A 24371-nucleotide genomic window follows, 5' to 3' on the forward strand; every position below is an offset into this window, starting at 1 on the left:
GTGAAAGAGTGTTGATAAATGGTGATAAGATACGAGTGATATGTAGTCATGATTCCTTTCGAAACCCGATTAGCACAAAGTTGACGACAATCACCGATGATTTTGATATTGACTTTGTCCGTAAGATTTCAGAGAATGTTGAGTATTCTTCAGTACCTCTCTCAGAGGTCAAGATCGAGATTCAATCGATTAAAATGCCGCGAGGAAAAGGAAGATTACGCGTCACAAATGCAAATATCGAGAGAAAAAGGAGTGTGCTCACAATTAAGAACGATGACTCGATCTGCCTTGCGCGAGCGATTGTGACAGCTGTTGCAAATATGGACAGCATCACAGTTGAAACATGGCTTTAACGACTCAAGAAAGCTACAGAGAGATGAGGCAATCAAGCTTCATGAAGAGGCGGGTGTTGAGATGAATCAACACGGCTCAACGCTCGAAGATATAGCTAAATTCGCAGATCATCTCAAGGTTCAGATTAATATCATCGATGGTGATCAGTTCAATGAGTTGATCTTCACTTCTAAAAATGGGCGCCACGATGGCAGTGGCCAGCATATTTACCTTTACAAAAACAAAAATCACTTCGATGTAATCACCAGCATGCCAGCGTTTCTGGCGAAAAAATATTACTGCCACACATGCAAGAAAGCTTACACACATCGCGACCTACACAAATGTCCGGCAAAGTGCATCGCATGTTTCAAGTACTTTCCAGACGGCGAAAAGTGCTCCGGTGAAGAGATAAATTGCGCTGATTGTAATAGATCGTTCTTCGAAAGAGAGTGTTTCGAACAGCAAAAACGTGAAAGATCTTCAGGGAAGATATCAGATATTGTCTGCAAAAGAGTTGCGAAATGCCTTAAGTGTGAGCGAACGGTGACCAATGGTTTGGAAAACCATATCTGCGGATATTCAATGTGTAAGAACTGCCACAAGTACTGTGACATGAATAAACATCTCTGTTTCATGACACGTAAACAGTGTAAGGGTGGAAACTGTCTATCAGCTCCGCTGTGTAGTGAGAAGAAGCTGTGCTACCCTTGCAAGACGAGAAGTGAAGATGACATTATCTATGATTTTGAAGCGAACCAAGAGAGCAGTGGGCATGAGGTTAACTGGGTCGATTGTCAAGATTTTCACGGTAATATACACACATTTGAAACGGTTGATGAGTTCTGCAAATTCGTTTTTAATGATGAGCACAAAAGATTTACGTTTATCGCCCACAATGCGAGAGGCTACGATGCTCAGTTTATCCGAAACTGGTGTATTGAGAACGGTGTGAAACCTTACGTTATTTACAATGGGATGAAGATTATGTATATGGAGGCATGTAGTATTAGATTCATCGACTCTTTAAACTTTGTGCATGACAGATTATTAGCGTTCCCTAAAACATTTGGCTTGACAGAGTTGAAAAAGGGGTATTTCCCTCATTATTTTAACACAAGACGTAATCAGAATTATGTCGGACCGATACCAGCTAAGAGATACTTTGGTGTAGACCAGATGAGGTCAAGCGTAAGAAAAGATTTTTTGAAATGGCATGCCGCAAGAGTTGAGGAGAATTATGTATTTGATTTAAGAAGGAGCTTCGCGAGTACTGTTGGAGTGATGTAGATATTCTCCGACAAAGCATGTTGAAGCTTCGAGTAGATTTTATAGAGCTAGAGAATATCGACCCTCTTCAGTACGTTACTATCGCCTCTGTGTGTATGACCATCTAACTACATGCCTGAAGAGAAAATCGGCGTTGTGAGAGATGTATCACGTGGTAAAGCATACAGCAAGATGTCGATAGCATGGTTAGATTGGATATCAAAGAGAGATGGTTTGTCGATAAAACACGCACTGAATGGTGGTGAAGCGCATATACTGGGTGTCGGAAAAGTTGACGGCTTCCGTGGGAATAGAGTTTACGAGTTTTAAGGTTGTTTTTGGCACGGCTGCGCGAAGTGTTACTCTGGCGACACAATCAACAGTCAAAATCAGATCGATATGTTGACTCTGAGAAAAAGAACTGCTGAGAAGTGTGGGAAGATTAGAGCTGCAGGGTTCGACTTGGTCGAGGTTTGGGAGTGTGAGCTAGCGAAAGATAGAGATTTTGAAAAGTTTTACAGGACATGGGATCGCGAGATAGTCGACCCTCTCAATCCGAGAGACGCATTCTTCGGCGGACGCACAAATGTAACGAAACTGACCTATGATTTCAAAGAGGGTGAGAAACATGACGAGCTTTGCCCACCAAAAAAATTTATGCAAATTAGGCTAAGCCGGATCTGAGTTCCGCCTGGCAATTATTAACTGTAAGAGAAGATCTCAGTTCGCGCCCACAGCACGTTCAAGGTGTTGCGGATGAAGTTTCTGTAATTACTTTTTGGCACTTTTCGGCGTCAAAATTGCATAGTTTGGGTAACCCAAAACCCTTAAGCTGACCTTTCTTGTCATAACACGAATGTTTTCCAGAAAGGGACACGCGGTAATGTCGGTGTCTCTCGTGTGCAGGCATTTTTCCAGGTAAAACCCTCGCGTGGAATCAACTCATGTTTAATTTAACGCTCCTTTCATGCGCACAATGTAAGCCAAAGCAATTTTATAGTTAAACGTAAAGATCAGAATATTTTCTTCTAAGGATGATAAATGATCGACGCTGAACTAAATTATACATTGAAGAAAATGCAAAACGGCATAACATGTAAAAGAGGAAATTTGGAAAAATACGAAGTTACGGAAACCACGAAAATCTTCGATTTTTAAGAAAGGAAATTTTTATAATTCCAAGCTAAGTAAGCTTTTCTAGTGTTTCATTCTTTAAGGCTTTGTGTAGAGCGGGGCCTTTGTTTTATAAACCGTAAAACTTAGTGACAAGTCGAAAGGGCTCGCTCTTGGTTATGATACCAAAGAGTAGAGGGACACCACGGTGATCTTCCAGGTGTTTGATCATCGTCGCCGCTCGTGGTGTACTCCGCTACTTAGGTGAGCGAGATCGACGTTCTTCCTCTCTTTGATTTTGACTGCTGTGTGAAAGACCTGATCCTTACAATGAAAAACGGTCGATTGTGCTTTTTCAGTGGCGGCTTTAACGCTCGTCCATATTCAGCGCTTATCCTAAACATGCATGGCATCTCTAGCTATCTACAAGACACGCTGCGATGTATTATTCGTCCATGTTCAACACAACAACTGCGCTAGTGAGATAGAGAATTGAAAGATCACATTGTTGCGCTCGAAGAAGTGCGCTAAGTTTGCCAAGTTCTACAATGGACAACAGATCGTACGGCCTCCCGCAAGAATATGGACAAGGTCTATCAGTTACAAGCAATGGATAAGTGGAATTGTAAAAAGTTTTAATTCGTCCGGGCATCGAAAGGCCGATGGTATGTAATTTTGCTCTTTTCCGTTCTTCACACACTGGAATAGCTGTTAAAATTAAATTTAATTGCGGGTTGTGCAGTCAAAATATAACGTCGCCCAACATGGTTTTAGTTAAACCAGTGTCTTCTGAGGCGCTTCCACCAAAATAATTTAGAAGGGAACAACAGCGCTAACCGATTTAATATCTTCTCAAGAACATGTCAAAGTCTATTAAAACGCAGAAATTAAAAATAGTAAGAATTGGTGGTTCATGTTAAAAATCATTAAAGAACAGTTCTCAGTTTGGCTCGATAGTGCTGTCACTTTGCACTAGTTGTTTATAGTGACTTACTCATTACTTTCAGTATTTGTTCGAGCTTTTCTTCGACGAAATAGGGGACATACAAGAAATCGCAATTCACCTCTAAAACAAACATAATAAGCTCTCCCAATTGGACACCAGATATGACTGCGTAGTAATAATTGCGTAGTACGCGAAGTTGCAGTGTGAGAAAAATGAGTGAGGAAAATAATTCTAAGTGCTGTACAGCGCGGTTTTTAACATAGATTACCTAGCTAAATGACCTGCTTGTCTTAGATATTTATGATAATATAGGAAGGTCCCCAAGGAATACTAATAACCCGGCGTGTAATTTTGTGATTGACAAAACCTGATAACTCAGGTTTATGTTTGAAAGGGCAAATCATTTAGTACATTTCACTCCAGAAGTAAATAATCTCTTAACTTTCGTAATTATTATTTTGGTTTCAGGCAAATGGTGTCGAGTTGAAAGATACTAAGTTCCTGAAACATACATCCAAGCTTTGTTAGCAGGCATGCCGAATGCTTTTATAAACATTTATAAAATACATTTGCGGCCCCCTGTATGGAGAGAAAAATCCAAAGTTTTTTATTACAGGGATGGTAGAGTGAATGATGTTATTTCTGGTCTGAGTCATCAAAGTTCTGTACCATTAGAGTTAAGAAAGGCTATCGGGGGAATATGGAGGTTGCTGCAAGTAGTAGCTGTTAAACTCTCAACAAGCTTTACAGGCGGCCAATTAAAGAGCATGGGGCCAGAAATCAAGCACGATTCTCACCCAGTAAACTAAAATGGTTGTTGGAAATTGAGATGGACGAGCAACCAGAGAATTTGAAGTAATTTGGTGGCCTGATCTTTTCTCAGGCACTAAAAATGGGAAACTGACCTTGCGATTTTATGTTCCTAAAGTGATACTTTGATTTCAATGATGTGTAGTACACAGTCTAGTTGACTTGTTCGTCATGTTTTCATAAATTTAGTAGCTGTTTCTTGGCAGTTTTTGTAAGTTTGTTTTAAAAAACGATAAAATGTGTTTTGCATTTAGAGGAACAAACTTGTCTGTAGAAGGCTAAGATTAAACCCTGAATACAGCAAAATGACCCTGTAATATTATTGCAATTCATGTCTAACTGGGCGCACTATACTCTGATGCCCTTCCTTCTGTTGTAACCAAATTCAGAGGAAAAAAAACAACCTGGAGAAACTCTTAGAGTGATAATATCTGAATTAATTTGATGGCCTGCTCCCAGTTGGCTTGTTAGCTCAATTGGTAGAGCGCTGCACTAGTATCGCAGAGGTCAGTGGTTCGAATCCCGTACAGGCCTGAAATTTTTTTCAGGTCTGATTTCCACTATTGCTCAAATAGTGCTTTACTGCGAAGGATCGTTCTTATATACGTCTCATAACCGCAGTTCACTCATATGTTTCATATGTTTGTTGTTGTTCAATCTAATCATTATTATTATCATTCATATTACTATTATGATTATTTCAATGTTTATCTATGAACAAAATAGTGTTATTGTTAGTCTAGCTGATTGAGTATCCAAGTGATTGAAACTGGGGCAAAAACAAATTAAGAAAAGACAGAAAAACCCCAAAAACTGTTCAGGACTGCAATTCTTGAGTTGGCTCATTGTGAAAGGTTTTGGGACTTCATTAAGCTAGTGCTGTCTGTAGTGGGCCCTGTGTCAAAGAGAGAAGAGTAGCAGCTGAATTAATAATAATAATACTAAGGACAATGATAGCATTGATTGACCAAAGTCACCCTATGACTAATAACAGATGATACATGACAAGCAGCATAAGCAACACACTTTTCAAAACAAAAAGAGCAAGCTAAAATTGCCATCAGATAAAAATAACTGTCCATAAAAGACTGACAGCATAGAGCTGAAAAAAAAAATGGGGACTGGTTCTGCCATCAGATAACAACAGTCCATAGACTGACCACCCAAGAGAAACAGAACAGATCGGTGGTTCTGCCATCAGATAACAACAGCCCATAATGGACTGACTACCCAAGAGAAACAGATCCACCTGTTAGTTCTGCCATCAGATAACAACAGTCCATGGACTAACTACCCAAGAGCAACAGAACTAGGCAGGTGGTTTTGAATCAGAAAACAACTATTTAAGACCTCTGTACAATGTCTTAGAAAATCTTCTGCATTCTAACAATCTATTGAAGAGACAAACTATCAGAAACACTTGAATTTCTATTTGGGGGGAGGGGGGAGGAATTAAATGAAAATCTACTTGCCTCAGCATGCCATCCTCACTGAGCAGCCTATTTCAATTTGAAAATGATGATCACAATCATAAAGATAATGATAATGATAACAATAACAAATCATTATTATTATCATTTATATTACTATTATGATTATTTCAATGTTTATCTATGAATAAAATGGTGTTATTGTTAGTCTAGCTGAATGAGTATCCAAATAATTGAAACTGAGACAAAATAATCTCAAGAAAAGCCAGGAAAACCCCAAAAACTGTTCAGGACTGCAATTCTTGAGTTGGCTCATTGTGAAAGGTTTTGGGACTTCATTAAGCTAGTGCTGTCTGTAGTGGGCCCTGTGGCAAAGAGAGAAGAGTAGCAGCTGAATTAACAATTATAATAATAATGAAGACAATGATAGCATTGATTGACCAAAGTGCCTCCGACTAATAACAGATGATACGCGACAAACAGCATAAGCAACACATTTTTCAAAACAAAAAGAGCAAGCTAAAACTGCCATCAGATAAAAATAACTGTCCATAAAAGACTGACAGCATAGAGCTGAAAAAAATAGGGACTGGTTCTGCCATCAGATAACAACAGTCCATAGACTGACTACCCAAGAGAAACAGAACAGATTGGTGGTTCTGCCATCAGATAACAACCGCCCATAATGGACTGACTACCCAAGAGAGACAGATCCACCTGTTAGTTCTGCCATCAGATAACAACAGTCCATGGACTAACTACCCAAGAGCAACAGAACTAGGCAGGTGGTTTTGAATCAGAAAACAACTACTTAAGACAAGCCCTCTGTACAATGTGTCTTAGAAAATCTTCTGCATTCTAACAATCTATTGAAGAGAAAAACTATCAGAAACACTTGAATTTCTACTTGGGGGGAGGGGGGGTAAATAAATGAAAATCTACTTGCCTCAGCATGCCATCCTCATTGAGCAGCCTATTTCATTTTGAAAATGATTCAATCACAATCATGAAGATAATGATAACAATAACAAAATCAGTAATAATAATGATAATTATAATAATCATAACAATAACTACAACGACAAAGTCCGTGTTAGTCTGGCCTCTACCTTGCAGAAAATACAGCCCACCAACTGAAGCTGAATTCTTTAAAGGCATTGTGTTGCAATTGGTCATTGAGGCACTCAAGACACCTCACCACGACAAGGTACGAACATTGAGGTGGAAAAAAGGGTCTGTAAAATTGACTCCATGCTGATTCGAGATGAGAAATCTGTGTTCGAAGCTTCGTCAGTTCCACTCCAAGGGAATTTACTCTAGCTGATCTTTCGGTAAGTTAGGAAGCGAGCTCTTCGGAGTCGTGACTGAGTTTGGCGCCAAAAGATAAATTTTTCGCGCCTTCGGGCTCAAAGTCTAGCGTGGCGGAGTTCACCAGATTTACGATAGTCATAAATCCCGCAGATTTAATAAGTTCGTCGGGCATTGTTTATTACGAAGAAGATAGACCAGCTATTAGACAGAACGTGAACACAACGTCAACGAGGTCGGGAACCTGGCTAACCCCACTACTCCGAACGATGAGTTGGCCGGCTGAAGTTCCCGTGTCGCCACACTTTGGATTTCGTCGGGAAATATCTTAAATACATCGCATATGAAATATTTACGCAAAGGAACGTCACATACCTCTTTCAAAAGTAGATACCAATGCTTGCAAGGGTCAAGTGTGGCACTTGTAATCCTGCAAAGACTCTGCGTGGTTAAGTTAGCCGGTGGAAAGCCGCACGTCGAAAATCCGACTGCCTCTATGACTTCATTTCGAATGGTTTCGAAATCGAAAACATGATGCTTTTCGACATTTCGACATGAAAAATCTCGTCGAGGTTTAATATTACAATATTGGTAAGAATTTAACCAGGATACGAGGCCAAGTCGTGCGACCGCCACAGGTTTTGTTCCAAAACAATAACATCGTGTACTACGATCGCAAAGCGTGAACACTGATCGACCACCAAGTAACGCAATACTGGAAATTCGATACGGTTGTTATTCAGGTCGTACGGCACATGAAAATTGCGATATCTTTTGTTACTGTTTTATGGCAAACCAAGCGAAAGAATCATACCTAAATAATCGAAAGAGAGGCTTTTCGAATACGGCGCCTCGCCGGTATTGCCTCTTCTGTGAAAAGGAAGGATCTTTGAAAGACTACGTGATTAAAAATGTCGTTATAAGGAAACAGGCAGAAACAGAGAAAACGCAGTATTTTATGACCATTACACGCACAACAAACTTCATTTCATTTCATGATTTTGATTTTCATCGCCAACAGATGACCCCGCGTTAACTCGCACGCAATCGCGTATCTCTCGTGGATTCGTGGGCGCTAATCTGTATAATTACATTGTGGTGTAATTAATGTGATGACAGCCACCCAACGCCTTCTTCCCCAAACCTCGGCATCAGTTTACGATGCCTGCTGAGAATTTTTTTCTTGAGCAAAGCTCGTCATGGGAAGTATGTCGACTTTGTCAGTCTATATCCGACGGTGCAATTCTTCAAAGACTATCCGACCGCTCACCCGACAAAGATACTTGACCCTCCTCAAGAGTATGATGAGAGCTGGTTCGGTTTTGTAAAGTGTAGAGTCTTACCTCCACGAGGCCTTTATCACCCTGTATTACCGATAAAAACGAAATGTGGTAGTGCGGAGAAGCTGTTGTTTCATCTTTGCAGGACATGTGCAGAGGAGAAGACTCTGAAGTGTAAACATTCAAAAACAAAACGTGAGCAGCATCTCTGCAGTGTGTGCGCTAAGAAGAGAGGGCAGAAGTGTAACCATTCAGATGGTGAACGATCGTTTGTTGGGACATGGTGCACAAATGAATTGAATTTAGCTATTGAGAAAGGCTACGAGATTAAAAAGATCTTTCAAGTGTGGGACTTCAAAGAGAGAAGCGACGACCTTTTCAAAGGTTATGTCCGAAAATTTATGAAGATCAAGATGGAATCAAGCAAGCTAGAGACTGGTGAAGGTTGTACGTATAAGAGTGTCGACGAGTACAAGTCAATCGTTAAATCGAAGCTTGGGATCGATCTTGGTAAGATCGAGTTCAATGCTGAAAAGACAGCGATTGCGAAGATGTGTCTGAACAGTCTGTGAGGGAAGTTTGGACAGCAAAATAATATGAAGAAGACTGTGTATGTCACTGAGCCTGCAGAATTCTACAGAATTCTACTCGATGATAGTATCGATGATCTGAACATTCAGTTTATAAATGAAGACATGGTCGAGATGCATTACATCTTGAAAGATCAGTTCGTCGATAATAGTAGAGATACAAACATCTTTATTGCGGCGTTTACAACAAGCCATGCAAGGGTGATGATGTATAGAGATTTTTTAGAACCTCTTAGAGAGCAGGTTCTCGGTTTTGATACTAACAGCATATGGTATGTTGGAAAGGATGGTGAGCAGAAGATCAAAATGGGAGATAGTCTTGGTGATGCGGCTGATGAGTTAGATGGGCACCACATTACAGATTGGTACGGATCCGGCCCAAAGTCATACAGCTACACAACAAGTGATGGTAAAATGGTGTGTAAAGTCAAGGGCTTCACACTTAATCATGAGAACAGCCAATACATCAATGAAAAGACTATGAGGCAGATAATTGAAGGACAAAAACGCCGAATTACTATTGTAAATGAACAAGCGATAACTCGTGATCCGGCAACGAAACGGATAGTCAACCGATACCAAGAGAAAGACTTCCAACTGTGCTACGATAAGCGGGTAATGGTGAAGAACGAATCCGGAATAGACACGTTACCTTATGGATATTGAGTTAGGTTAAATATGAGGTGAGCTATACCCGCTATAGTACCAATATAAGCGAATATATTCGCTTAAATATTGAGGTGAGCTATACCCACTATAGTACCAATATAAGCGAATATATACACCTAAATATGGTGTGGGCTATAGTGGGTTACATATACTACTAAGATGACACGCGTTCCTTGCTTCGTCAATCCTTTCCATTAGATCTCATCGAGTTTAATGAATTATTTGGGATTTGTATGATATTTTGCTGACCCCAATCAAGAGGGAACGCGTAAACGATGCTGTTTAATTCAAAATGACAGATTTGCATCTACCATTATCTCAGGGATATTCCAATGACAGAAACCAAGTCATACATTGTTACATCAAATTTTACTTTTCACAAACGATTGTTTATCAAATAGCGAGAGTTTCCTTCATTCGAGGACCAAAGTCCAATTTTGCCATCTTTCTTATTCTGTTTGCACTCTTTTTTTTTTTTTGCCAAAATACTTCGCCGTGTTTTCAGATCTCCGGAAAAGAAAGCTGGAAACCTGTAGTCTTTTGTTACATGTTTATTTCCAGCCAGCATACATCACTTCATGAAATCCAGTCATTCCGAAAAATCTAAGTGCAAGAAGTTATCTCCGATAAACGAAAGTCTATTTACAAGTTCAAATTCATCGCATTTGAGATCAGTCACCAGGTAAACCCTAAGCGCTTCCTACTATCGCCGGGACTGCCGTAAATTTTCGTGTGTGAGCCATTCACTGTTCCATTTGAGTAATTTGGCAACTGCACGCCGGTAGCATCACCCACAAGGTAACTTGGTCGAAGCCCCCTTTTACCCACAAATTTGGGCCCACGACCTCCTCCAGGGCCTTCTTGAGCGGCCTTCATAAGTGGGTACGGATTACGGCCATTGTCTTTGGCCTCAGTGATGACCTTGTTGGCGTACTCTTGGAATTGAATTTCCTCGTCTCTGAGCAGCTCTCCGTTGCGTTTATCCAAGTCTAGTTCAGCTCCCTTGGCTTGTCGCTCTCGCTCCTTCACTTCGGCCTGGTGACATAAAAGAAAGCATTTAACATTTCAACGAATAAAAACCGTTTAATGTAATAATAATATAATAAAGCATTTACTTATGCACGATAAAATTACAGCGTATCTGATGTTGTCGCGCATGAGTCAAGTCTAAGAGGTAAAAAGCAAAAAAGTGAAGGGATGTAACAGTCGCAATTAAACAATTAAAACAAGAAATTAAACATTCTAACTACATTAAATACTAACGAATTAAAAAGTGTAAAATTCAAGGGCCAACGAGCTGGTCATTCTCTTGCATTGGTTAGCCTATTCTACAGTACAGTACTCGTGTAATGAATGGACCTCTTGATATAATCTGTGCAAGGTTTTGGAATGTATGAACAGAATTGTTTTCTTAAACAGTACCTAGTGTCGCGTTTTACCAATAAGTCTTAAAGAGGGTCAGCATACACTCGTAACAACATTAGTAGGTAAAAGCAAGTAGTCGCCGATAGTAAATGAGCCTCGTTCTTTTTTGGCGTTTTTACGTCTCGGTCCATAAAAAAAAAAAAAAAAAAAAAGGCTCGGCGAACATCCAGCCATCTTGACCTCACGCTTGGTCAATAACGCATATTAGGATCTGAGTTGCAATAAAGAAGTAGTGGTACACGACTGTAGTAGTTTTTCATTACATGTAACAAAGCATCAATTAGTGTTAGTACTCACAATTTGCTGTGTTTGAATTGCTTTGAGTTTCTTGCATTCAGACAGTTGCTCCAGGCGTTTGTCTTCTTGTTTCATGTGGTACTACAAAATAACAACAGCAAAAAAAATCAACTGAGTATTACATTTGCACTAAGTAAATGTCATGATAGCATGAGGAATACAAAAAAATAAACATGCGTTGAAAACGGAAGATTTGTCCTTCTCGATTAGAAACTAAAACCACTGAGTATTCACAGGAAATAGATACTAGCAGCTAGCTACCAACTTATTCTTCAGTAAGGAGTTGTCTCAACCGTGAACGCGAAATCTAAATCTATGCAATGCTGGGCATGGACATACTGTACTTACCAGTTTATCGGATTCCACTCTGTTGCGGAGTATTTCACGATCCCTTTTGGCTTCCTCCATGGCTCGGCGTTCATTTTCTTTCATCTGAAATGAATGGAGAATGCGTGATATTAAGAAATACCTTGTGCAGTTGGGTACCAAGAAAAAACCGAATTCTCGACAGAAATTGCTTCAAGCCCAATAACGCAGCAAGCAAGTTCTCTCGAGGTATCGTGTTGTGTTATAGGTAAAAATTGTTAGAAATACTTTTACGGTGTTGCCCCCTTTTGTTACAACAATTAATTAAACGAACGAACAAGAACCAAACAAAGATGCGATGAGGAATATCGCCATACAAAGCTGTTCCGGTGGCTCCCTTTCCAGACCTCCTTTTGAGATGGTACATGTATCCTATACTTTTAAGAAAGATTCGATCACCTACAAATACATGTAAAAGTAATTTGCCTTTTCACGCGTCAAGAGGAATACTCAAACTTTCCTCACGTTAACAAAATCTAGGCGATCATGATCTACATGTACGCAAATGAAACAAAATTTGATATCATAAACAATAATTTCTAAAAAGCTCACTTCACGTTTCACGGGACAATTCACGACATCAATCAAGCTTCACACCGAAAACTGTATTGTAGACCGTACTTTGAGAAAATCGCGATATCAAAATTATGGCGTAAGACATCAGCATTATAAGCACGCTAAGTTTAAAAATTACCGTGTATATCCTTTGGTGGTGAATCTCCTTTTTGGCCTTCACATCGGACTCGTATTTTTGCCTCTCCTCCTCCTAATAAGATAGAAAAAAAAACGAAGGTCGTTCCACCTTTTAATACACTATACATGTATCTTTCTTATTACGCTCTGTTTACATGAAATTTCATTTACTATTGTTAAACCAAAAACAAAACAACCACAGCGATCAATTAGAAAAAAAAGGGTTATAAAATTTCATCATCGGTCACACAAGCCCTCAAAGTAACTGAGTAACTGCTAAAGCGCGGGAAAACGCGGCCGACCGAGTCACGACTGGGTTTTAGTTTTGTTCTCTGATTGGCCAAGAGGGTGGCGCAAGTTTTCTGGACCAATCACAGAGCGAAATAAAGCACAACAAGAGCCAATCAAAACAAAGGAATCTTTTAGAAAGAAGCCAATCAGAACTCGGAAAAAATCAGAGCGCGGGAAAATGAGATTGACTGGACCGCCGCGATTGTTTCAGTTTTGCTCCCTCAGCGCAAGATTGAAGACTACAAGTACTTCACTGATGAATTGGAAATTGTTGTTATAACTGTTACCTCACGTTTCCTTTCCCTTTCTGCCACAGTCTTCGCTATTCTGTCGTCTTCATCATCCACTTGCTGCTGCATCTGGTTGGCCAGCTTCTTTCTCATTCTCTCCGTGTGATCCTGGAAGGCTCTGTAAACAAACACAAAGAATTTACAACAACTGCGGGAAGATGTAGCAAGCCCAATTTTTAGTTGATGTGACTGGCTAAAAATAAAGTAAAGTTGCAAAGAGTTGAATAACTCGACTAGTCAAGGAAATCTCGACACATAACGCATTGTAATTTTTCTCAGGCAGTACACAAAGAAGTATTTGATTAATCAAAGTTAATAATGTTAATGTTTGTTCAACCTTTTGCAGAGAATGCTGAATTACAGGTTGATGTTAAGGTGAGATCGGACGTCAGCATGATCAGGCGCCTCTGGCAGCCGCTTCAGACCATGTAACGATCTCGCCTTCCCACCCATCCCACCACAGGGGAGGACATCACCACAAAGTAATCTCGTGCGTGGGAAATTAACGTCTCCTACCCCTAACCCTGCAGGAGACGGGGCCTACAGTTTATTCGTCCTTATCCGAATAGAATATCTATCCATTTCTTGATATCATAGAAAGGTAGCACATTCTCCTTAGTTATTTTAAGACTAGGAGTATTGGTCCGGCCGGAGCTCGAACCCTCGCCCTCTCGCACAACACAATCCGGCGCTCTAACCAATTGAGCTAACCAGGAGGCGGTTAGCTCAAGTTATATATATTTGGGATACTTGCTTTAAAGCTGGTTAAATGGAAGCCTCTACAGACATGACGTAGGAGACGAAGCCTATGATTTATAGTACTTGTCCCTGAAGACTACAATGTCTAACCAATAACAGACGTCTTAGCAAAGACAGCATATTCTCCTCTGTTATTTTAAGACTCCGAGTGTTGGTACAGTCTGGCACCGGAACCCTCGACCTCCCGCTCGGCAGTCCGGTGCTCTACAACATAAGTTAACCTTAAGCGCGATGCAAACGTCAAAATGTACAAGTGTGTTTTGACCCGTGCTTGCAGTAAACAGCCGAATGAGTGATCAACAATACTGCAATTTTTCAGTTCACCTTATTTTAGACGCAGAGAAGTCCGTTCACATGCTAATTACAATGTACATACATTACCTGAACAGTTCAGTCTCTTTCTCTTTACGCATCCTCGCCATTTTCTGCAGTTGCAAAAGACGGGAAACACTACTTTAGCAAACACACAGCAAAACTGGAGATAAGGTAAGTTGGCTCTCATGCAACTACAAGTTAATGAAGGCAAGTATTTGATATTTGAGCGTTACAACCTTCGAAGGAGTGAACAGGAAGAGTTCTAATTTTTAAAAAGAAAAACACAGGACAAAAACACAGGTAAATTTTGAGCTCCTCAATAAGGCGTAAGTACCTTTTTAGCTTGAGCAAATTGTCGAATCTCTTCCTCTTCCTCTTCAGCTTTCTTCTGCTGTAACTGACGCTTAACCTAAAAAAAAAAAAAAACAACAGAAATTGCTTAAATACATAAAAATGTATGTCCATCTCGTTTGTAATGGATTCTATGAAGCAAGCCTAAGAGAATTCCCATTGAAACAACCAAAATGCATTTTGTACAGTGCTGAATATCCAAAACTATCATTACAGCTGTTGCCTTTTAAATGAGCAAGGTCTTAATTTCACTGAGCTGAACATACTTCTTTATCGGCCAGCTGCCTCTGATGTTCTTCCATAATCTCCTTTTTATCCTTCAAATAAAAGAAATTAGACAAATAATATTGTACAGTATTTGAGATAAACCTAATTCTTCCACCTAGCTAGATCTATTCTGAGTAAAGTACTTTCCTTTGCAACACTCGTCTGAAAACCAAAATCAGATTTACCACACACAGTCATGTACATGTAACTGGAAACTCTCAAGTGACAAGCTTTTCTGACTCCATGCTTACATAGCAAAATTAAATCTTTGGATTGGATTGGACTAATGGGTGAGAAAGAGAAATTATACACACACACACACACTATCAAAAAAAAACACACAAAAAGCCATATTACCTAGCTACTTCAAGGACCCAGTAATACATGAGGAAAAAACATTTTGCTGTGTACAGGATCACACATATCATGTACACAGTTTTTTTCAACATGTTGATCTGTAATCTACATTGCATGTCTTCGAACAAACCTTTCGTCTCTGTTCTTCAATGGCCTTCTTGGCTGCCATGTACATATCTACTTGTTGCTTAACATTCTCACCCTCCTCATTGTCGACTTGCTTTGCTTTTTTCCCCTCTTCAATGTGATCAAGAATTCTACAAAGAAAAGCAGGTGAAATTAAATTTTTGCAAACTAGACCAAATTTTTTTTCACCCTCAAGTCATTTCACACTATGATAATAAATACATAGAGGTCTTACCATACATTGAATTATTTAATTAATAGAAAGAAAAGAGGTTTGAAAAAAAATTGAGCCAAAAAACAAAAGATTTGAGCTAAAACATCTAAAGACTGATGTCAAATTTACAAAATTTAGATACATTATTCCTATCTCTTTAAAAAGTGCTTGCCATGTGGGTGGTGGGTGCTTCTTGTGAGTGTACAAATAATAGCTATGAATCAATGTACATAGAGAAGATCAAGACATACAGCCTAATTATTTAGTATACGATAAGCACATTTAAAACTCTATGATATAAATTATATAGCAAGAAGTCGAGAATTTATACTACTGTATTGAATTTGAGAATTTTCATGTTCTATGGTGTAATCTACATCAGTCTATTCTCTATAAACTAGCATGCATACAAAGTAAATGTACTCACTGAAGGTTTTGGAAATCAGCCACTGCTTTTCTTTCATTAAACCTCCTCAAAGCTCTTTTTTGGTCTTCCATGATGGCCTCCTCGCGTTGCTGTAAGTCAATGGAGAAGAGGGAAGTGGAAAGGAACATCTGTGTTAAACCCCATTGGACTTAAATTACATCTAAATACTTGTACAGTCTAATGAAATGCTTAAATTCAAACCAAAAAAAATAAAAACATTAGGAAAACAGGTACACCTAATTCTGATGGTTCTACATTACAAATTTCCCTGATCATGTTCCAAACCTTAGTCGAAAAAAATACAGTCATACATTACTTACCCTTTGTTGAAGTCTTAAAAGGTGATCCTCCCTAATCTTATCAGTATTAAGCTGTCCATTTTTCATTTCAATCTGGGCATCTCTCTCTTTAAGAACTTCTGTTAGAAGGAGTGCTCCCTATTACAAAGGGAAACATAAGAGAAAAACAAAGACTTTAGAGCAGTGTGAACTCAGTGTGACAGAGCCAGATGTTACAGTAACCAGAGATATATTGTACATGTAGGGCAGCAACCCAAGATAATGAAAATTGTGGTAGCATTATTGGCCTACTCAACACCATCAGAGATTACAGGTAAATATAGAACAAGAATTAGCCATGGTACTTTATCAAGAATTCCTGTTACAGCACTGACCTAATTAAGTGAACTCTTGGACAAAATTATATTGAACACTAGCAGAAAGCTATGGGACACTTGCAATATCTTGCCAGTTCAAGTCCCCATGTAATTTAGATTTGAGAGTGTGTGACATATCCAAGGTTAGGACAGCCTTAGAGCTAATAAAAATGTCCTCTGTACACCTATCTGAATGCAAACATACCTGTAAATGTATATATATATAATAATACCTCAAGGTTTAGGTTACTTGAACTTTTACTGCAACTCTGAGTTTCATGCCTCTTGCGAAGCAATCGTCAGGCAACTGCACTGCCAGAAATAACGGTTACAATCCACCAAAATTTAAAAGACAAAACAATGTGTACATGCGCACGCAACATACTGCACGCGCCATGGTAACGTTACGTTCTTCAACAGGAATTTCCTGACATGTCTGCAACCTGATGTCAGCTCATTTCTTTTGTTTATACTTGCCATCTGCGGTTTACAAATGATAAAATATTAAACCGCAGTAAACCGCAGATGGCAAGTTTAAACAAAAGAAATGAGCTGACATCAGGTTGCAAACATGTCAGGAAATTCCTGTTGAAGAACGTAACGTTACCATAGCGCGTGCAGTATGTTGCGCGCGCATGTACACATTGTTTTGTCTTTTAAATTTTGGTGGATTGTAACCGTTATTTCTGGCAGTTGCCTGACGATTGCTTCGCAAGAGGCATGAAACTCAGAGTTGCAGTAAAAGTTCAAGTAACCTAAACCTTGAGGTATTATTATCCATGGCTCTAGCCCTGCTATTGAGCACTTTTTAGTAGATGATGATCTCATTCCGCTATTTTGGTTATATATATATATATATATAAGAGATATGGTTTTTGAGAAAAAGAAAAGTAAAAACCTCCTGAAAAAGGAATTTTATATGTTTGTGTGCGGGCCCAATGAATTAATGTCTCACTTATTATGAAGAGGGTTTAATTGTATGCATGCAGCCTTAGACATTTGACATTTCTTACATGGAATGTCTTTACTCTGTCTGTCTGATAATATTGCAAGGTCTTTGCTCTTTCAATGGCTTCCTTTCTTTTTTGAGCTTGATGTTTTGCTTCTTCTTTATCAACCTTGACTTTTTCCTCCTGTCAATGGAAAAATCTGTTATTAAAGGCTGAGGACCACTTTATTCCTCATCTCAAATCTACATAAAGTTTTATTGGTTAGTTCTGTAGGAAGCAAAATCCCACCAGGTGCATCCTTCTTAGTAACTACATAGCTAAGCTAATTAGGTTTGCTACCAACTGAATCGTACAGAGCATGAACAGCATCATAGAGTATTCTCTTACGTACATTTAGTCTGTTAAGCAAGAACACCTGGGCCCACAAGTTGACTGTATAAAAGCAAAATAATACTATCAAATGGATACATTGCTACTCAGCGGATAAGCGATAGCAAATGGTACTGTGGTATCCACCAGATAGAGATTTATTCAGTGGATATTGTTATCCACCCTTTGAACAACCGTGAGGCCAATGTATAGTTTATACACCAGTCCTGTGATTTCATTGTGTTAATTCTCACCTCCTCCTTTTCTTCTCGTAATTGTCGTGCTTGTAGCTTCTTCAGTCTCTGACCCTGTAAAAATTAGCCAAAATATATTGAAAATCCCTGAAATGCAGTCTTCATACCATTGCTTATCAGCAAGTTTTGCCAGATTCTTGTGCATCTACATACACGTTAAATAAGACGATTTACTAGAATATGTTGCAATAATTAAAGCTTGTATTCTAGCTGATTTTTCTGATATTCATGACAACATATTCATGAATACTGGAAATCAAAAGGAGCATTGTATGCTCTTTCAAAGTAGAAGAGATAACAATACTCTCCTCAAAAAATTGTTATTTCGTGAAGAACAGAACATCACCTTGCAGAGAAGGTCTTTGTAGTTTACGCACACACACAAAAATGAGATTTCATAGGGAAAACTACAACTATGTGAGAAAGTTGAAACCGAACCTCTATGGTATTTTCCCAGTGTTGTACTGATTCTTTGGAAATAGCGTGAAGGTCCTCTCTTTCTTTCCTCTTCGCTTCCAGTCGCATTTGCTCCTCGTTATATCGCGAAAGACTGTTCTGGATGCGCCTCCACGAGTCAGGCTGAAGAACTGTTACCTATTAGGACAAAGTTGCACAGTTTTTCTCCTATTTACTGTTATAAGCCAACGGTAAAATTCGGGGAAAGTGTCTCAAAATGATGACGAAAACATGCTCACCTCACGCGGGTCAACTCCTTCAGGAATGACACTGATATTCGTTCCGCCAAAGTCTATATGGTTGAAACATAAAAACACATGTAAGGTCACAAATTCAGTATAAGAAAACGAGCTAGCTGCCAGAAATTACCTCTTGTTTGACCTTCTCGCCGGCCATGCATGATTCTCGACGCCATTTCGGTTGAAACTACTCGGTAAAGTTGTAGTCCCAGAGTTTGCCATCCGTTGCCAAGTCAACGATTGTTGTGAATAGGAGACTGGGTCGAGAGCGCTTATCTCGAGAAAATCTGGTCCTGACGGAACCGAGGCCTGACGGCGAGTAAAATTTTTTTTGCAATTTTTTGTTGTTCGTTTTCATTTGTTCGTTGATGATGATAAATAGTTTCTTTTCCTTAAAATTTTACCAGAGTCTCTTGGCGCTAGAAGCGCCATTTATATAGCCATTATTGCATGGCTACGTAAGGCGATACGGTTTGTTTACCCCGGCTGTTCAAATAACAGGTCGATTTTCTTTATTTGGTTGAATAAACACGCAAAAAAAAAAAACAAAAAAAAAAAACAAAAAAAAAGCGTTAAAAATAAAAAAATAAAGACAATCAAGCAATGACACTAGAATACGTAAAACTTATGTGCTTCGTGTCGACTGAAATTTCGATATGATGCAAAATCCGAACAAATCATAATTGGGTCTAGGCTATGCTATCCTTTTTTGTATTGATTTGCTAGAGCTCGAAGAATATTAAACCTCTAATCATAGATGTAGATTCTTTTTATTGGGTTTTCTTCACGAGAAAATCAACGTCTCGCTTGGATTTTTTTATTTCAAGACGAAGGTTCGCGAGTAACTGGATCCTAGCATATGCTGGCGAATTATTGACATTTAGCAGCTTGTGAAAACAAATTGACAACCGCTCCTAAAGAAATCAATACTTGGCCATTGTGCTGCATAATAAATACACCAGCTAATTTGTTGTACCGCCAGAAGATTTATATTATTCAGAATAATTCATTAGTTTCTGAAGATACTTGTATCTTCCTAGCATAATACAAGACCGAAAAAGATATATTTTCTCTTGAAAAGAGTAATGTAAGAATATATCTTTGCATGAGGTTTTGCAATTTTTTTTGTAAATGTAAACAATGTAATATTTTCACGATTTATTTTAAAAAAAATTTTAGCTTTTGGAGTTGAACACCTGCTCTGATTAACAATTCCATCGAATTGTAAATGAACAATTTTCGCGAGCAGTGCGCTCATCACGAATATTCCACACTAAGTTAAAAGCCCAAACTCGGGTTTCTCTACAACTGCAAAAGAGAGAAACTTGCTAAGTGTGCTGAAGAACTCTATACTGCTGAAACACAAGATGTCAGGAAATTTGAACACATCGATAAATGGAACACACATGCACCTGCACTGCTTCAATCCTACAGTGAACAAAGTCGTGGAAACACTGTTTGACTGCGCGATTTTCGTTTTCTCTCTGGTGGGAAATAGTTTGATTTCGATCATCGTGTTCAAGTCTAGAGCCATGAGGAAACCAATCAACTTTTTAATCGTAAACATGGCTATGTCTGATCTGCTCTTTGCGATTTTCGTAGTCCCACCGAACCTGGTAGGGATGCACTTCCAAACCTCGTTCCTGGTTGAACCTCAAGGCGAGGTCTTATGCAAGCTAGTAGAGTTCATGATCCACGTCTCTGCCTCTGTGTCAGTTCAGAGCCTGGTTCTTATAGCAGTGGATCGATTTGGAGCTGTGGTATATCCTCTTCGACCACCACTCATCACTTCCAAGTTGTGCTGTTTCTTAATTGTTGCCACTTGGATCATCTCATTCGGAATCTACTCCCCTTACTTTCTTGGTTCTCATCTGGTAATGTATCCTGATGGAATACTCCTTTGTCAGACCCTTTATCGTGAAGTCTTAAATGAAGTTTTCGTGTCCTTCACTTACGATACGGTAGTTCTGACTCTTTTCCGCTGTATTCCTTTGGTTTTGATAGCTATAGTATATATAGTTATTTATTTAAAACTCAAACGACAGAAAATACCCGGCGAAAGATCGACCAACAATGGCGATCAACTTAGAAAGAGAGAAAGAAATGTGCTTAAGATGTCCATTGCTATCGTGTTGGCGTTTGCAATATGCCTGTTGCCGTTGAGCATTTTCAAAATCGTTGTGAATTACGTACCGATCGTACGTTCTTGCGGTTGGGATCGCTTCGAACTAACTTGCTACGTTTTGGCTAATTCAAACTGTGCAGTGAACCCTTGCATTTGTTTTATTTTTAGTAGAAATTATTGTCAAAGGCTGAAAAGTTTGCTTAGCTGCTTTTCCGCCGAACAGAGGGCTAATCAAGTGCAAGTCAAAAGAGCAGAACTGCCCCGACTGTTGAATTGTGCAGATTCTTTAGCCGAACCTCGTGAGGAAAGGAAAGTACAAGAGGACGGAAATTTATGAGAAAGGTGTTTTTTAATTTTACTTGTATAGCCAATGACATCCTTTGCTTCAGAAAACGGAAACCTTTGATGTTTGGAAATCAATTAAATTTGAAGATGTTTGTAGAGATGGGAATGCCAGAAATTAATTGTTGAGCTCTCGAGTTTTGGAGGTTGGCACAACTTGAACTCCTGAGCTACACTTTTAAAACTAACAACAATCTTATTTGTACATCCTACCAGTTAAAAATTTGTAGCAAATATTTATGTCCTAATTGATGTGTTTGTTAGTGCCTTCACATTTGCCACGATAAGCAAAGTGGACTGACAAGCCCCGGCAGGGAAGTCAGAAAGGACTCGGAAGAGAAAAACGCAAATATTCAGCAGAAACAAGATGGGAAAAGGAAAATGGGAAATTAAAATTAATTTTTGTTAAGATAAGTGGATGGGTTAGAATCGATGCAACATCGTTGACATGTATCGATTCCAAGGCTCCCTGCAGTAGTGTACTTCAAGGTTGAACTGCGGCACGACGTGGAGTTTCACGTCAATTTTATTTGAAGCTGCAATCTGAACTGGATCAGATCTTCCCGCTTTCGGGCTGGAAAGTAATATGCCCATATCAGGCAGGATAGATAGATATTTATGTAAAATAATGAACTACGAGGGAGGTATTCCTAAAGTGAGCTCTCCAAAAGGATACCTCAATACAAGAGAGGAGGAATGTTTTGAATTGGGCGAAGTTTATTCACTAGAATGATCACATATTGTTTCTTGAGGGCAAACTACGAATGCTTGATGTTTAAGGGCTTATCCACGTTGAGATTAATCCAGAATATCAAATCCATCGCATTTTACGAAAAGTTAGAAGTTGCATTTTATGAACTCTTTAAATTCGCATTTTAATAATCAACACTTTGATAACCATGCAATAAAACATAAGGCCATTTATTTGACCTAATTACACCTAAGGGTTGTTCATGTTTATGAGTCGTGTTTTCCAGAGCGTTGCTTAACGGTTACCTCCTACCTTCAGAGGCCTAAAAAGTGTTTTTTTTTTAAACTAGACTGAAGTTAGACATTTTAACTAACGTTTACAAAAGAAAAAAAAATTAAAAATCTCAAAAGCGTCCGACTTGTCTAGAAAAACGTATTTTCAAATAAAAGTTAATAAATCAGGAAGGTGTCTATTCCATACAAGGTTAAATGATTAGGAAAAAATTAAAATGTTTGAACCAAACGTTCTCGGCTGTTTAGATCATCAGGGTTGAAAATAATATCTGTCTGCACATACATATATATCTTATGTAATTCCCAATAGCAAAATTTTGGAGTGTTGTTACCTTTTTGTTGAACATTTCCAAAAAAAAAAAGGGGAATTTCTTGTTTTTAGTGTTGGGAGGCCTGTGCCTCCCATAAGGCATAGCGAGCGAGTAGAAAACATGTGGAACGTTTTGTTTTTTGGGTCGGACATGTTGGTTGTTGAAGTTTTCAGTTAGCGTTGTTGCGGATTCCAAAGGCTCATACATTCGAATCATAAAACTGATCTCGATTGTGAGCTAAGCAATAAAGTGTAAAATTAGTGACTACATGGAGGCACAAGAATCTTGCGTAATTCCCGATGGGAAAACTGTTGGAGACATAAGAAATAACTTGTTTGTTCAAACTGGGGCGGAATTGTTGGATCATTAGCCCCTCGACGATCCTACGCTTGTGGAATGTTTGTGCTGAGGAGAGAACACGCCAAGTGAAAGAATGTGATGGATTTTCCCGCAAGTGTTTTGTAGGTTCAGAGGCGTGAGCAGGATTTGAATGCTCCGCAATACGTACTGCTAAATTTCTCACAGTCTCGCCAATATAATCAACACCACAAGAGCAATCTCCTTTGTAAAAACCTTTAGATCTGTGAGTGTTTTGTCTTTGTTGTTAAAGAGGCTTTTAATTTGCCTTGTTTGCCACAGGATTACAAAGATGAAATTAAAATTAGAGAAAAATCGTTGAGTTTTGCAACGAATGTCTCGCCGAGTTTTTAGCTTTTACCGCAAAAAGGAAGCTTGATGAGAAATTTCTTTCGCTCTTCGAAGAGAAAATTCGGAATGATATTGTCATCTCGTGATGAGTCGTTTAGAAAGGTGTTGATTGTATGCGAAATAAAACTTTTGGGATAACCTGCATTGATAAAAGATGTTTCAAGAGTTTTTTTATGTCCTTGTCAAGGTCGGTAGATCGGATGCGTTTGGCTCTACGAAACATCTTTTCCCTTCGGGAGTTACGCAACATTCTTATTATGTCTCCAAACTTTTCCCATCGGGAATTACATAAGATATATATGTATGTGCAGACGGTTATTATTTTCAACCCTGATGATGGAAAACAGCCGAAAACATTTGGTTCAGAAATTGCAATTTTTTGGTTGTTAGTAAAACGCGTAACGGCGTAACGAGAAGCCACTTATCGGGATTTTTTTAATGTTTTTTTTTTTTGCAATTTTTTTTAATTTTATTATTTTTTTAAATTTTGTTATCATTTCTTAATGTGACCATTATTAACCGTGATTGGCGGGGTTTTTCCCGCCCCTTGGCCAAAGTTACCGCATTTCCGGAGACACTAGAAAGCAACCTCGTTCCCAGGGCCTTTTCCCTTAGTTGGGGGTGGAGCTGGGGGTGGCCCCAGCTAAGGGAAAAGGCCCTGGGAACGAGGTTGACTAGAAAGTGCGGGCGCACTTTCTCAGGCTTCCATGAGGTCGGTCATGGAGGAGAACGATGATGGTAAGTTTTGGACTTTCATTTTCAGTCAGTTAGTTTCCTTTCTTGCTTCTCGATATTTTCAGTCACAATTTGTTTAGAGTAGTTGCAGGTTTCAGTAATTGAGTTGTTTTTGCGTTCGGCGCGCTATTTTTCAATTCTAACAACTTGCGTTTACGATTTTCCGCAGAGGTCATTTTCCTTGGGGAGAGAAGGCTTTCTGGTATAAGTGAAAGTTGAATACTTGATTTGATGGTACATAACATCTTCATAAGGTCATAGTAGTAGCAAGTATGATAAATATTGTAAGAAATAGACGACTTTTTTGAGAAACATGT

At 39.0% G+C, this 24371-nt stretch overlaps 1 protein-coding gene, 2 long non-coding RNA genes and 1 pseudogene across 5 annotated transcripts; 2 read left to right on the top strand and 2 right to left on the bottom strand.

The window, feature by feature from the left end:
* The first annotated feature begins 1753 nt into the window (after positions 1 to 1753).
* Positions 1754 to 4734, top strand: LOC148719389 (uncharacterized). Its single transcript, XR_015993744.1, has 2 exons — positions 1754 to 3380; positions 4130 to 4734. It is a non-coding gene; the product is annotated as an uncharacterized LOC148719389 (long non-coding RNA).
* Positions 3421 to 8439, bottom strand: LOC148719390 (uncharacterized). 3 transcript variants are annotated; one of them, XR_015993743.1, is made up of 3 exons: positions 7011 to 8428; positions 6848 to 6874; positions 3421 to 6266 (listed from the first exon to the last, which is right to left on the bottom strand). It is a non-coding gene; the product is annotated as an uncharacterized LOC148719390 (long non-coding RNA). The 3 variants fall into 3 exon arrangements; XR_015993742.1 differs by having other exon boundaries at positions 7585 to 8427; XR_015993741.1 differs by having other exon boundaries at positions 6848 to 8439.
* Positions 8440 to 10286: 1847 nt separating this feature from the next.
* LOC111323596 (cilia- and flagella- associated protein 210) lies at positions 10287 to 19098 on the bottom strand. Its single transcript, XM_022926986.2, has 16 exons — positions 18980 to 19098; positions 18850 to 18902; positions 18593 to 18748; positions 18155 to 18208; positions 17595 to 17714; positions 16247 to 16363; positions 15927 to 16015; positions 15290 to 15416; positions 14802 to 14852; positions 14519 to 14593; positions 14251 to 14294; positions 13108 to 13228; positions 12531 to 12602; positions 11819 to 11902; positions 11471 to 11551; positions 10287 to 10783 (listed from the first exon to the last, which is right to left on the bottom strand). The coding sequence occupies exons 1-16, from the start codon at positions 19023 to 19025 to the stop codon at positions 10424 to 10426; spliced, it is 1650 nt and encodes a 549-aa protein (XP_022782721.2). The 5' UTR covers positions 19026 to 19098; the 3' UTR covers positions 10287 to 10423.
* Positions 19099 to 19222: 124 nt separating this feature from the next.
* LOC111323597 (RYamide receptor-like) lies at positions 19223 to 22529 on the top strand (annotated as a pseudogene).
* The last annotated feature ends 1842 nt before the right edge of the window (positions 22530 to 24371 follow it).

Source organism: Stylophora pistillata, chromosome 12, assembly GCF_964205215.1.
Source record: "Stylophora pistillata chromosome 12, jaStyPist1.2, whole genome shotgun sequence".
Taxonomy (NCBI): Eukaryota; Metazoa; Cnidaria; class Anthozoa; order Scleractinia; family Pocilloporidae; genus Stylophora; species Stylophora pistillata.

What these genes read in the sequence shown, in the direction of transcription:
- LOC111323596 (XM_022926986.2), bottom strand. Translation starts at nt 19,025, where the DNA reads ATGGCGTCGAGAATCATGCATGGCCGGCGAGAAGGTCAAACAAGAG. An exon ending in AAGGAGTTGACCCGCGTGAG is followed by an intron (nt 18,749 to 18,849) that starts GTGAGCATGTTT and finishes TTGTCCTAATAG; the next exon opens with GTAACAGTTCTTCAGCCTGA. An exon ending in GCTGATTTCCAAAACCTTCA is followed by an intron (nt 15,417 to 15,926) that starts GTGAGTACATTT and finishes TTTTCTTTGTAG; the next exon opens with AATTCTTGATCACATTGAAG.